The sequence below is a fragment of the Aspergillus luchuensis genome, chromosome 3 (assembly GCF_016861625.1).
Source record: "Aspergillus luchuensis IFO 4308 DNA, chromosome 3, nearly complete sequence".
NCBI classification, from domain to species: domain Eukaryota; kingdom Fungi; phylum Ascomycota; class Eurotiomycetes; order Eurotiales; family Aspergillaceae; genus Aspergillus; species Aspergillus luchuensis.
In genome coordinates, this window is record NC_054851.1 from 4,720,774 (window position 1) to 4,733,978 (window position 13,205).

The window sequence follows — 13,205 nt, forward strand, 5'->3', positions numbered from 1 at the left end:
ATGGAAGGAAGGCCACTAAAGACTCGTGCGGCTGCAAAAGGTCCCCACAGGCAACTTTCGATAAAGTTTGTTAGCCACGGAAAATCTGACCGCCCACTCCAGCTTTTCTACCGCTTGCCCACTCCGGAAACATGAAGCTATACACATGACTAAAAGAGTGACCATCAATGCTTTCCCCGGAGGACTTCAATAACAGACCAAGCCTGACTCTGATGTTTCAACATAGATAGAAATTCAAGTGAGTTCATTGGTTCTGCGTACGATTCTTTTAACAACCAGTACTAGAGTAGCCAGGTGGTTTCAGGCGAAACCTGAGAGGGCGGTGCGGGTGCAAGGGCTGGAAGGCGCAGGGCGTCATCGGAACTATGAATCCAGCAGGGTAAGCGCTTCTGGCCGAGCTGGCGCAGGTGTAGAAGCATCAGATGAATGAGAGCTAATCTAGATTTTGGCGACTCCCTGGTAGTTGGCTTGGTGCAGCAGCAAATTCAGCCAAGAAGGTGATCTGCCATCTCTGTCGGGCCGAGTGAGCATTCCGAGCTGCGAGGAGGTAGGTTGTCGATCTCCAGAGGCACCTACTTCAGGTCAACGGGACTTTCTTCTGCACCTGCTTCGGGGGAATGTGCATATGTAGGGGCTTTCTTTGCCTTTTCCCTCTAAGGATATAAGCCAGGTTGGAAGATACCCACCGCTACCATCATGCGCGGTACTGGCTGCCAGCCCTCGAGTCCAAATTGCGGTGGGAATTCCTGCAGCCAGTACCATCGTCGAACGATATGGATGGGCGACCTGTATGGTTTCCCCGCACCAGACTTTCAATATTACCCCTCCAGAATACAGAAACCGGGAGGATTTGCTTCTTGCAGCCAAACTTTGCAGATCCTCGGTCTCGAACTTCCTGACTTGGGGAGTGCCCTGACTCCGCGGGCCTTTCCTGCGGCGCAATCGGCTCACCTCAGACCAAGCGGAGGCCCACAGGACTTTTATGTCTTGGGTAGGAACCAGATGAGCAATCCTGGACATAGATTGTCTACCTCTTGCTTCTACCCTCGCTTTCATCTCAGAATCTGTCTAACTGCTGATTACCAGTGATGGAGAGCATGATTGATGCTATACAGGCCCGCTTGGCCGACGACGAGCCATTGCTCGCGCAGCCCATGGTCGTGGCAGGGGCTCTCTTATTCTTGCTGGTGGTCTTCCAGTTGCGCCGAGCTGGAGGCTCGAAGGCCTTCCCATCACCCAGACTGGGATATCCTTTAGTTGGCGACGCATTAGCCTTTCTGAATCGCCCCGTCGCCTTCGTGCAAGATGCGACACGCAAGTGTGGCCCCATTTTTCATGTCAAGATACTGTTTGCGAACATTGTCTATCTGAGAGGTACCCAGCTCAATCGCATGTACGTGGATGTCAAGGAAGACATTTGGTCGTTTGGTGGCGGTATTGTAGGCATTATTTTCCTCCCCTCCTTCTTACTGTAGAGAGAAGAATACCCTTCTGACCTTCCACAGGGCATCTTCTTGAAGAAAATCGCCATTCCTGGGTATTTTGACCATTTCCGCAATTTGGTGGGCTCTCTAAACCGCGGTATTAATCGCAAGGTGACACTGGATCGTTACACCGAGCTTGCAGGCGAAGAGGCGGATAAGGCGCTGCTGAAATGGAGCCAGCAATCGGACATCAAACTTTTCGAAGAGGCGTCCAAGTATGTGCATCGGGTGATTGTGCGGACTCTCATGGGACAAGACTTCTACGATGAACACGTAGACGAGCTCTACGATCTTGTGCACCGGATGGAGGACGAGATCGGTCACCCACTGAATCTCTTACTGCCGGACTGGTTTCCTCACCCGCCAGCACGACGACTGGGCAAGGCCAGAGATCGTTTCGCTGAGATCTTCGCCCAACAGATGGAGATCCGCCGCCAGAACCCAGAAAAATGGAAGGGTTCGCTGGACTATATCACCTATACACTGGAAGATCCGCGAACGGCCCATCTTCAAGAATACTATCCGTCGCACCATACGGTGCTCATGTTTGCCGCCCACACGAGCACTGTGGCCAGCATAGCCTGGACTGCTCTGGAGGTCTGTTTGCTCAATACCTGCTATTATAACTCTCTTTCAGCTTATAAGTATCACCAAACTGACAGGATTCGCAGCTGATCCGGAATCCAGAGTACGTGGAGGCCATCCGACAGTCTTTTCAAAGTAACGAGGACGTTCACCAGTCTCCTGTGCTACTGGCGTGCGTCAAGGAGAGTGGTCGTCACTACTCGGGTGTGCACATGTGGCGTACGACCCATCGCCCTGTGCAGCTTGAGGATGGCTATATGGTTCCCGAGAACTGGGTAGTGTGTACCTCGCCCTATCTCACCCACCATGACCCCGAGATCTATGAGCAGCCGCAGCAGTGGCTGCCGGAGCGCTGGCTGCACCCAACGGCGCGCCTGCAGAACCTTAACAACGCCACCGATGCGGCATTCCTGCAATTTGGCGCGGGCTCCCATCGGTGCCCTGGGGAGAATATGGCTGGCATAATAGCGCGTGAACTGGTGTCGCGTCTGGTCAAGAACTACGATTTCCAATGGGGAAGCCAGGGGCCGGCCAAAATCGATGTCTCTCGTATGGACTTTAGCAAAGTCGGCAGTCCTTGGCTTCAAGGCGATGCGCGCATTCGCCTCACGCCTCGGAAATCTGCGTCTATGTGAACGAGTTGGCGTTGTGTGGGAGGGGAAGGGGAAAGCGGCAGATTGGATGCTATGGTGATATGTGCTTCATTTTTAGTAGTTTCTTTACCTAGTTAAGTAATCGATTTTATCTGGTACCTGTCAATGCATTTATCCCTACGTAAAATGTCCTGTAACGCCCCTGCACTTGCACTCGACGCTGGTGCTGCTAGACCAGAACAGAATGAGGAACAGAGCACTTCTCATTGACACAATTGTTATAGTAAGGGATGACGATAGTAAAAACCCTTACTATACTCATGTTGGTATACCAGAGGGTTTAGAGCTTATTTTGATGAAAGAATGTCAAGCGAACCTTGGCCAGGCCGCACCGGCCACCGCTAGTTTGGAGTCTGTTTAGCCGTATCTTCGGTTGTCCTTTTCGAGTCGACAGATGCAAGGCACGAGAGTCGAAGGACATGGATTTACCCTTTCTGGGTGTTACATTGCGGATCACCATTGTTTACCATATCCTGCAAAGAGTGGCAGAACTAGGTCTGCATGCAAACAACACAGATAAGGAACTCGAAAGACACTCGAAAGAGGGTCGTCTCTGGGCGCTGCGGCCATCTGCACCTGTTTTGCCGCCGCACTGCAAAATATACAAGAACTGGAAACAATACAAACCTGCTAAACTTGTAAGGGCATTGTGTGTGATACTTAAGAAGTACCAGCAGATTGCGATGAACAAAACCCAAACTCCATCTTCACCAACAGTCCAATCAAGCGGTTGTTAATCTTCTTCCCTTGGCTTATCATTTGAGCTCTCTCACTACCACTTTCTCTATCCCTTATCTTTGCTTTGCCGTATTTCCTCGGTTGCCTTTTCTATTCCCTTTGGCTTTCCATCTCTCTCCCATTAGGGCGTCATCGCACAATGGCTCCCAAGGCCGATGTCCAGGTCCTAATCGTCGGTGGCGGCATTGCCGGGCTGACGCTGGCCAACATCTGTAAGAAAATTGGGCTCAGCTACAAGGTGTTCGAGCGTACTGCCGAGGTAACCCCCGTGGGTGCAGGCATCTCGCTGGCCCCGAATGCTCTCCGGTTGCTCGACCAACTCGGCTTCATGGACATTATCCGGAAGGAAGGCCAGCCGCTGCGAAAGATTCAGGTCTATCGCAACACTACCCGATGGAGCCTACTTGACTTTGAATGGCTCGAGCCAACATATGGCTATTCAATGTACTCGATGCCCCGGCACAGCATGCACCGCGCCTTGTACCACCGGGCGGATCCGGAGCACGTCATCCTGGGAGCTGAGGTTGTTGGCATTGAGGACGAGCCCAACTCTCCGACGGTCAAGATTCGCCTGGCAGATGGCCGCGAGTTCAGCGGTGAGGTGCTCGTGGGCGCCGATGGCATTCGGTCGATCGTACGGCGGCTCCTTGCCGACAAGCAAGGGCTGGCAGGCGTCAACACCATCCGATTCACCGGGCGCACCCACATGACGGGCATCTCTTATCCGCTGGAGCATCTCGGACCTAACGATCTCGGCGTAGCAACCTGGGTCTTCTATGATGACTGCATTCTCACCTCTTGGCCGTGTACCGAAAATCGCCAATGGTTTGTCGGGGTCAAGGTCCGTCACTCCCTTACCTTATCCCCCTCCTTCTCCACCGACCCCTGTCTCAGCTGTCACCAGTGGACTCCAGACTAATGATTGTAATTGCTGGGTTAGCCCTCCGAAGCCAAGACCACCACACGGTCCACTTGGAAAGGTGCCACTAAGGAAATGATCAACGAAAGCTACGGACACCGCTTCCATCCGTTTGGCAAGAATCACACCGTACGCGATGGCATGTCTCACTTGTTTCTTTTCTTCCCCCTCCTACTCCCCACCCACTCTTTCCCCTTTCAAATTTTTCTAGTGGACTGAGTGACTGAGTGGCTGACTGACTCACCCTAATCTGCAGTGGTCGATGTGGCGGAACGCGTGACGGCGAGTGATGTGTTTGAGGAAACCGCCTTTCCGAAGATGGCGCATGGCCGCGTGGCCTTGGTGGGAGACTGTAAGGAGCCAATATGATTCTCGAAAGAGAAAGTCAAATGATATGAATGGACCGGAGACTAACCTGACATTGTTTTGCTCAGCGGCGCACTCCATGACATCCTTCATTGGTCAGGTAAAAACCCATTTCTCCGAGACAATTCCTTCCGCCAGGGGGAGGGGAAAAAGAAAAACACGGCTAATCAGATTTTCTTTTTCCGCTGCAGGGCGCTTGCCAGGCGATTGAGGACGTGGGAGAACTGGCGAACCTGCTGCACACCTACTTTGCCGGCCAGTCGGGCAATCCGCAGGTGCTGCAGGACTTGCTGCAGGAATTCCGCAAAAGCCGAGAGCCACGGGCACGCAACCTCGTGTACTATTCCAGCATCTTCGCACAGGTGCATACAGGACGCCTCCCGTACGGACTGGGGCCACTGGCACGCCGGATCGCCTTCACCTATGCCCCTGTGTGGTGCTGGAAATGGGCTTGCAATCCACTGTACGGGTACCAGCCGCGCGTCCACGCGTTGGATCTGTTGTCCCGGTAAAACTATATTCTTTTTCAACTTCAATAGAGAGCATCATAAGGCAATTTGACATCGATCTTGATAATTCATTCGTGGTAGTAGAATCATTTATTGTTCTCTTCTTCATTCATCCCAATTATCATTCCATCCATTATCATAATTTATTTTTATTTATTTCTTGTTGCTAGCAGGGTAATGAATCCATATTTTCCTATTGGTGGGAAGTCGAAGCAAGGGGGATGCAAGGGAGCAAGCCTACTGGAAGGGCTCTATGGTTCACACCTGAGACGGCAGTATATGCTGAACCGGAGTTGATGATGTGAGCACCTAATAGATTGAGAAAGAGACCTGTGAAAGACGAAGAGTAACAGTCTTGGGCCGAAAGCATAGTCTGCCATTTGCTTTAGACTGTCTGTGGATCAAAGATACCCACCGGCTATAGACACTGATAGGTAGTACTCTTTATACTGTATAATCACATGTGTGGAATGCAGGTTCAATTTTCTTTATTGGTACTTTCCAGGCTGACTTGATAGATATCTAAAATTCAATTTCCGGAGTGTCATGAAGTGGTAAAACATATCTGATATAATAATGATGTGAAAACTTCAAGTTATCAATATTATCTTGATCTCTGTGGGAAGGAGAAAAGAATCCGGGGTTCCAGATTATAGATAATAAATATTTCTCTTGACAGGACTAGACTTGCCTTGCTGTAATAACCCCAAAGTATTTATTTACTACCAATACCCAAAAATATATAATCCGAATACCTCGTCGACTGATCGAAAAAGCAATATCTTTCTATGTATTAAGTGTTTAGGAAGCATCTATGAATCCTTCAAAGGTCTGCGAGAGCTCTGCTACATGTCATTGCTAAGTGAACGCTGGGTCTGTGTGAAGCGCAACCATCCTTTCTTGTCAGACAGTCTTCTTGAATGTTATATTCTGGATTCAGCCAAAGTTCCATGGACAATTCAAGCCTGCAAAACAAAACAGTTTTATTTTTGGGACGTTAGTCCTGCATAGCAGTAACTAAATCTGTGCAAAATATTCTTGGATAAAAGAAAAACGAAGGCTATATTCTATGATTAAAGGGGCCCCGTTAGAGAAGAATACCATGTTACCGACTGCCCAAAAGTTCTGGTACGAATGCGACGACCGTCTACAGAGAACAACAGCATATCAGATTCGTTCAGGATGGCTCTCCATAGGACAATTTTCCTAGCTCATGCCCTAGCACTAAAACACATGATGCAATGACGATCAGCATGGATAAAGATGTCATTATATCTTTACTCCATGTAGTGTTTCCATTCGTTCTGAAAGACGAAGCAAGAACTAATTTTATATGGATTACCGAGTAGAAATTCTATTATTATCATGAATGTTCTTGAGAATGTGACGCGTTGCGTAACTGGCATGATTCACCAAAGGCTATTCTTCTCTGGCAATTCGGCTAAGTTGCAAACCGACTGCGACTTCGCAATGCCGGTCCAAACCAGTAGAGCACCAGCACTCCCACAATGCAGCCTACTGTCAGACCAGCCAGCAGGGTCGTGCCCCGTGCCACTCCCAGTCGAGCATACAGTGGGCCAGACCACAGGATGGCCGCAAAGGCCAGACTGGCGCGCGCCAGATCGTTGATGGCAAAGAGACTAGCGCTGTACCTCGGATACGCTACGGACAGGTAGCTGAAAATACACTGCAGCACCAACGTCATGCCGGATACCTCGATCACCAAGCCGATGGTGGGTACAATCCAATGAATACTAGCCCGCGAGGTCCAGGCGAACAGAAAGAGTCCCACAGGGATGAACACACTGCCCACGATGGCGGGGATGAGCCGGTGCTCGGGATGGGGAAATTGACCACGCCGGAAGGCCTTGTTCAGCGAGATATGCACAAAGGCATAATAAAAGGGGAGCGTTAGCAGCGTGCCAATCACGCAGCCGATGAAGATTAGCCCCAGCTCGCCCAGGCTCATGTGGTAGATGTCCAGGTATACCAGCGGCAGCACCTCGAAGTAGGAGTAGAAGATGGCGTACACTAGCCCAATATAGACTGTTGTGAAGAGCACGGACGGGTCTAGTGCGTTAACTTTCCATGGAATAACTAGTGCATCGTAGGCAACCTGCATGGGGCTGGCGTTCTGCGACTCAATCTCCGATCGCGACCGGATGGCCGTGTTGCCCGTTAGCTGGCGCAATCGCTTGGCTCGCAAGTGTAAGATGGCAGGTGCAGATGTTTCCGGGAGAAAGAGCTGATTTTGGCAAGAAAAGGGAAAAGGCGACGATGGTCAGCACAAGACATGTCCGTTAATGCCGACTATGGCCATCAATCGACACGAGGGAAGTAGTGAGTACATACCAGGGCCACGAAGCACAACGCGGCTGCCCATAAGATCTCCCACATGGACCAGTGCCAGCCCTTTACGGGAACACTGAATCCCGAAATTGTCGGCGCAATGGCGGGACCAGCAATGGAGCATGCTCCCCAAATATATAGACCATAGGGGAGGTTCGGGATGGAGGTCACATCTGCCAGAGATGCACCCCCTGTGGCCAGTCCGGGGGAGCCGAAAAAGCCTTGCAAGTATCGCAGGACCAGGAACCCTGGCACGTTGTTGACTAGGGCTGTGGGGATTGCGAGAATGAGAAAGACGGTGACAGAGATCACATACGGTGGGTTGCGACCCACGGAGGGTACTTCGGACATGGGACTCCAGATCATCGGCCCCATGCCGTAGCCCAGCACATATAGTGCCAGCCCCAGGGCGCTGATGGTCTGCGTCACCCCGAAGATAGTCTCGAATTCGCCCTCGGCCGAAGAGAAGATGGCAGCGGCCATGAAGACCAGAAAGGTGAACAGATTTACCTCGACATATACCAACAACTTGGCCGCGAACGACCAGTTGTGCGGATTGTCTGGGTCATCCGGGGAGTACCAGTCCACCACAATGGTCCCCTCTGGCGTCACCTCAGGATCAATCCACGACGATGATGACTGCCCCGATGATTCGGGCGGTGTTGGGAAGGCTTCCCCTTGGATCCCATCAACTTCCTTGCACGCCTCGTCGGGGGGTAGCGCATGGCTAAATAACGTACTTCCATCCGCATCGGAGGTGTTCTTCTTCTCTTGTGATGGCTGGACTGGCCCGGCGTCGACTGCCTGCCGGTATGGCGTAGGCAAAGTGAAGTCGGAGCTGAGTTCGCGGGGCTTGAATAGACGGCCACCGGATACAAGGTGGGCGATCCTGCCAAAGGCCGAGTTGGCGAACAGGTGTGGCATGGCCGCTGCAGTATCGGTGCTTAGGCAGAACAAGTGAAGCACAAAAGCCCACAAGGAGGGCCTGACCTCAGTATGTACTTCACGGGCAAATTAGGGAGAGACTGAGAGAGAAAGGGAGGAAAGGGGCGTGCAGTCAAGCTTGAGCAGCTTCAGACCGCTTCCGTGCCATTCCTCCTCTCTCTCCCCTTCAGCCCTAGAAGGAATGCAAGGGGGAAGGCGTTTCCGTGGCCGCAAAACCAGAACTCTCTCCCGAGGAATGCCAGTAATGATCGTCAACGTTCCACGGTTGCATGTCCGGACAGGGATGGAACCGGGATGTCACCGTGTCTCCCGATTGGCGTTACCACTCCCCCTTCCTCAAAAAAACGGATGAGCTCATGGCGATGCAAAGCCCTACTACACGCAGGCAAGGCAATCACCGGAAATGGCAGCCCTCCCCCAAAAGCTGGGATGGGAGAGAGAAATAAGCATTCGTATCTCCATATCCTGCCGACCGATTGATTTTGTTTGTATAGGCAACATTGACTGCGACAGCAAGTCTGAAAGCATGACTTCTCTTCCTCCAGCCCAATGCTGCATTGCTGGCCATCTGCACAGTGGTACCCCCAAGGGAGAATTAACGAAAATAGATGACAGTAAGGCGCTTCCCTGCTCCATCTTGACTTCCCCAAGGTCTCATCCTAATGTACATATCTCCTGCAATAGTCCTCACCTATGTGTCTTACCCTCCCGACAAATCAACTCACAATGCCATCCTATTTCTCTCCGACATCTTCGGTCCCAAACTGGTCAATTCCCAGTTGATTGCCGACCAATTTGCCGCAAATGGCTACTTTGTGGTCATGCCGGATCTCTTCCATGGCGATCCGGTCCCCGTCGAGCGCGAGGGAAACTTCGACGTCATGGCCTGGCTGAAGAACCACCTCCCGCCAGTGACAGACCCCATCATCGACAGAACCCTTCGCTACATGCGTCAGGAACTCGGCTGCCAGCGCATTGGAGGGGTTGGGTACTGCTATGGGGGCAAGTATGTCGCTCGTTACCTCAAGCCCGGGCTGTTGGACGTAGGCTATATGGCCCATCCCACCCATGTAGAGGTGGATGAGTTGAAAGGTATTCAGGGGCCACTGAGCATTTCTGCCGCGTGTGAGTTCCAACAACGAGTATGGAGCGAAAGAATAGGGACTGACTTAACATAGCGTCGGATTACCTCTTCCCCACCGAGAAACGTCGCGAGACCGAGGACATCTTGTCCGAGCTTGGCCATCCTTACGAGATAACAGTATACTCGCATGTCGAGCATGGATACTCTGTTCGCTGCAACATGGACATTAAGCAGCAGAGAGTGGCCAAGGAGAAGAGTTTCGCCCAGGCAGCTGGTTGGTTTGATGCTTATTTAAAGAAGTGAGCACGATGCCGGGAATGGAAGGATAAGAGAACAACATATATCTGTATCTATTCTTCTAAAACAAGCATGTCCGATGAATCTACTACCAGATAAGATACAAGTGCGCTGCATACCTATGTACATGTTGAAAAGAGTATCTCCCGGTCAATGTCTTTCTTTAGGCTGACGCCAAAAGATCGTTCGGGATATACAAGGGCATAGTGTCCTCCCATCGACTCTGTGTCAGCACCGTCCAATTCGACCCATCCGCCTCCATCTGCATGATGAAAGGGTACGGTTGCTGATTGTTGTCGTAGATGGTCGCTTCATCCTGGAAGCCAAACATGCCCGTCGCCCAGGCAATCTTGCCCTCGTGGGTCCAGACGGCGTGAGCATCGTTGCACGCCAACGTTGTCAGCTGCTTCACACCACTGCCGTCAACGGCCATGGTCATGACATCGTAGTTGTCATCCAACGGTCCAAAGATGGGCCAGCTGGTGCGACGAGTGAAGACAATACGGTTGGAGCCGTCGGGGGCGAACATGGGAGTGTTATCCCAGGAAGAGCTGAGAGCCACCACTTCACCCGTCGTCAAATCCATGCGGCGTAGACCCAGTGGGATGGGATCCTCACTAGCGCTGTAGGCAAACTCACGCCAGACCAGCCAGCGGCCATCGGGCGAGATGGTGGGGAAGCCAGCGTTGGTGCTACCGTTGGTCATTGATCGCGCCCACGAGCCGTTGGCGGCCACCAGGTACACCCAGCCTGGGTTGGCATAGCGATACTCGAACCAGTCACCCAGGCCGACGGCCAGGACTTCGCCATCGCCGCGCCACGAGCCCTGGAAGGTGCCGTTGGTGTTGGAGCTGTTGACGCGGACGGGAAAGCGAGAGCCATCGAAGATGTCATTCAAGCCGGTGCCGTCGGCGTTCATTGTCACTAGCGAGGAGTTCACCGTCTGCTGTGAGGTGTAGACCACCTTGCCCTGTGCGGACATTTGCGGGAACACGTCGGTGAAGCGGTACTCCCAGTCCTTGCTCCAGCTGTACAGCGGCTTGTTTACGGGCCGGACAGGGTCCCACTCAACGTGCTCGTAGACCATATGGCGGCCATCGGGGGACCAAGCGGGCGAGCGATGATAGCCCACCAGCGAGGCGTTGCGGTAGGCGGCACTCACGCTACCTTCGGGCTGCGCGGCCGTGTAGTTGATCGAGCCCGGGTAAGTGGCATTGGTGAGCAGGCTCTTGACCAGGTAACCGATGGTCTGGTTGTCCACATACTGAGGGAACAGTTTGATGCCGCCGGAATCTCCCGACGCATGCTCCTGCCGATCACTTCCTGTAGCAAAGTCAACGGACACGATGGCAGTGTTGACATCGTAGAAGGCGGATTCGGCCACACGCGCATAGTAGGTCAGCTCCATGGGGAGTTCATAGAAGACAATGCGGCTGCCATCGGGCGAGAATTTCGGCGAGCCCTGACAGTAACCTGTGCGGTTGGACACTCGACGGAAGCCGGTGCCGTCCGGACGGATGGCGTAGATGGACAGTTCCTGCGTGTGCTCCCAGCCGCTGATGTTGTTATGCCCGCGCCACGGAGTGTTGCGATCCGAGGTGAAGACCAGCCACTCGCCATCAGGCGACCATGCAGGTCGGAAGTGGCCATCGGGGAGGGTGTAATCACCTGCGACCTCGCTGGAGTTGGTGACATTCCACAATGCACCAGTCTCCAGATTCTGGATCCAGATGTTACTCTTGTAGTTGCCGAGGGTGCCAGCAAAGGCCACCAGACTACCATTGGGAGAGATGGCTCCGGCATCCTCCACGGCAGGGCTTGTGGCAATGGGCTGCAAGTCGGTACCATCGGGACGGACACGGTACAGATCCGACTGACCATCTCCGGCACGCTCGCTGGTGAAGACGATCCATTCGCCGTCTGGAGACCACTGCGCATGGTAGTCAAAGGTACTCTCATTGCCCAGCAGTCGTCGGGGATTAGAGCCATCCGCATTGGCGACATAAAGCTCCGAGATGCCCGGTGCAATGCGATTCATCAGCATCGCCCCCTTCTTCCCGGCAACAGTCGTGCCACGGGCTGCCAGGGGTGAGGGCTGCTCATCCGAGCGCGCCATATTGGCGTATGGACATGATGCTGCTGTGGCCAGCCCGCTCAGGAGAGGAAAAAAAAGAAGAGAGGAAAGACGCATCTTGATGCGGTGCCAACTTGGCGGCTGCGAACTCAGTGATGCACGAACCACAACATCCGGAGAATTTTGCAGTTGGGCATGGCCCTACTTAAGCTTCACGCTGTTGTGGAGCGTCTCGTTGCGAGAGAATTGATCGATAGGCTCTGGTGCTTGTTCGGAAGAAGACCTCGGGCTTCGCAATAGCCTTCCCAATGAGGCAGGGAATGTCGCTCATAGCTTTGACGAAGTTGGGCTCCCGTTATTGGCCTTCGGCTACACATGCCGATCACTCCACGGCTCAGACGGGATGGACATGCTTAGCAGCAGCGCTTGGAGCCTTGGCAATCCCCTTCCACGCCTCAGCTTTGAGGGATTAGCATTGCCTACTCCACCCAGGGCAAACCATGGTTGGATCCTGCGATCCTGCCAAGGAATATTGAGAGGAGAAGTCCGCATCATCGCCGGAGATAGATTGGGAGAAGAGGGATGGCACCTATAGAAACCTCTATACGTATTCAGGCGGAGACATCACTCACAGGGTACCGCTGTGGTTTTGGTCTTTACGTGCTGTCAGTTGATATCAAAACATACGACACTGAGTGGAAGGGGAAGGTCCGACGTGGATGTATCGCTTCCTCCCTGAAGTATTTCACGCCAACACGAGTGAAGCTTCATCTGTCATGCTTATGGCTGGTCTCCGAAAGGATTAGGCTTGGCACACTGGACGCCATGACTATACTGTCTCCGGCCTAACCGCCGCGGAGACTCATTATCTGTATAGTATCTCCGACATCTTTCGGAAGCCTGGTTCGGAGATTGTTGGAATGGGGTTTCTGGCCGGCGGTCTTGGCAGCAACTAATTTCTCCGCGAGTCTCCGCATCTCTGCGTTTGGCTTTGGAGAGAGAGGTCTGTGAGTTCTAGAGAGTGGACCTTTGCTGGCTCATTATGTAGTTTTCTTTCAGAGCCTGAGGTCATTCTCTCGCTCCTACAGAGTTGCAGCTGTTTTTAAAACCATGAGGGGAGTCTTGGACGGGAGGATTCCAATGATGGATTGAAAATCGGACGCAGTGCTATCTGTTGGATGACTCGCTACACAAGGCCCCGA

The 13,205-nt window shown here is 52.7% G+C and overlaps 5 protein-coding genes across 5 annotated transcripts; 3 read left to right on the top strand and 2 right to left on the bottom strand.

The window, feature by feature from the left end:
• Positions 1–1,088: 1,088 nt before the first annotated feature.
• AKAW2_31591S (cytochrome P450) lies at positions 1,089–2,704 on the top strand (the record flags this gene model as incomplete). The annotated part of the gene is made up of 3 exons (XM_041688233.1): positions 1,089–1,439; positions 1,506–2,081; positions 2,156–2,704. The coding sequence occupies 3 exons, from the start codon at positions 1,089–1,091 to the stop codon at positions 2,702–2,704; spliced, it is 1,476 nt and encodes a 491-aa protein (XP_041542038.1).
• Positions 2,705–3,599: 895 nt separating this feature from the next.
• Positions 3,600–5,257, top strand: AKAW2_31592S (FAD-dependent oxidoreductase; the record flags this gene model as incomplete). The annotated part of the gene is made up of 5 exons (XM_041688234.1): positions 3,600–4,301; positions 4,401–4,518; positions 4,636–4,731; positions 4,814–4,845; positions 4,937–5,257. The coding sequence occupies 5 exons, from the start codon at positions 3,600–3,602 to the stop codon at positions 5,255–5,257; spliced, it is 1,269 nt and encodes a 422-aa protein (XP_041542039.1).
• A 1,438-nt stretch (positions 5,258–6,695) lies between these two features.
• AKAW2_31593A (MFS transporter) lies at positions 6,696–8,527 on the bottom strand (the record flags this gene model as incomplete). The annotated part of the gene is made up of 2 exons (XM_041688236.1): positions 6,696–7,499; positions 7,607–8,527. 2 exons carry the CDS (start codon positions 8,525–8,527, stop codon positions 6,696–6,698), a joined length of 1,725 nt encoding a protein of 574 aa, XP_041542040.1.
• Positions 8,528–9,210: 683 nt separating this feature from the next.
• Positions 9,211–9,935, top strand: AKAW2_31594S (dienelactone hydrolase family protein; the record flags this gene model as incomplete). Its single annotated transcript, XM_041688237.1, has 2 exons — positions 9,211–9,673; positions 9,727–9,935. 2 exons carry the CDS (start codon positions 9,211–9,213, stop codon positions 9,933–9,935), a joined length of 672 nt encoding a protein of 223 aa, XP_041542041.1.
• Positions 9,936–10,092: 157 nt separating this feature from the next.
• AKAW2_31595A (uncharacterized protein) lies at positions 10,093–12,045 on the bottom strand (the record flags this gene model as incomplete). Its single annotated transcript, XM_041688238.1, has 1 exon — positions 10,093–12,045. The coding sequence occupies one exon, from the start codon at positions 12,043–12,045 to the stop codon at positions 10,093–10,095; it is 1,953 nt and encodes a 650-aa protein (XP_041542042.1).
• Between the last annotated feature and the right edge of the window lie 1,160 nt (positions 12,046–13,205).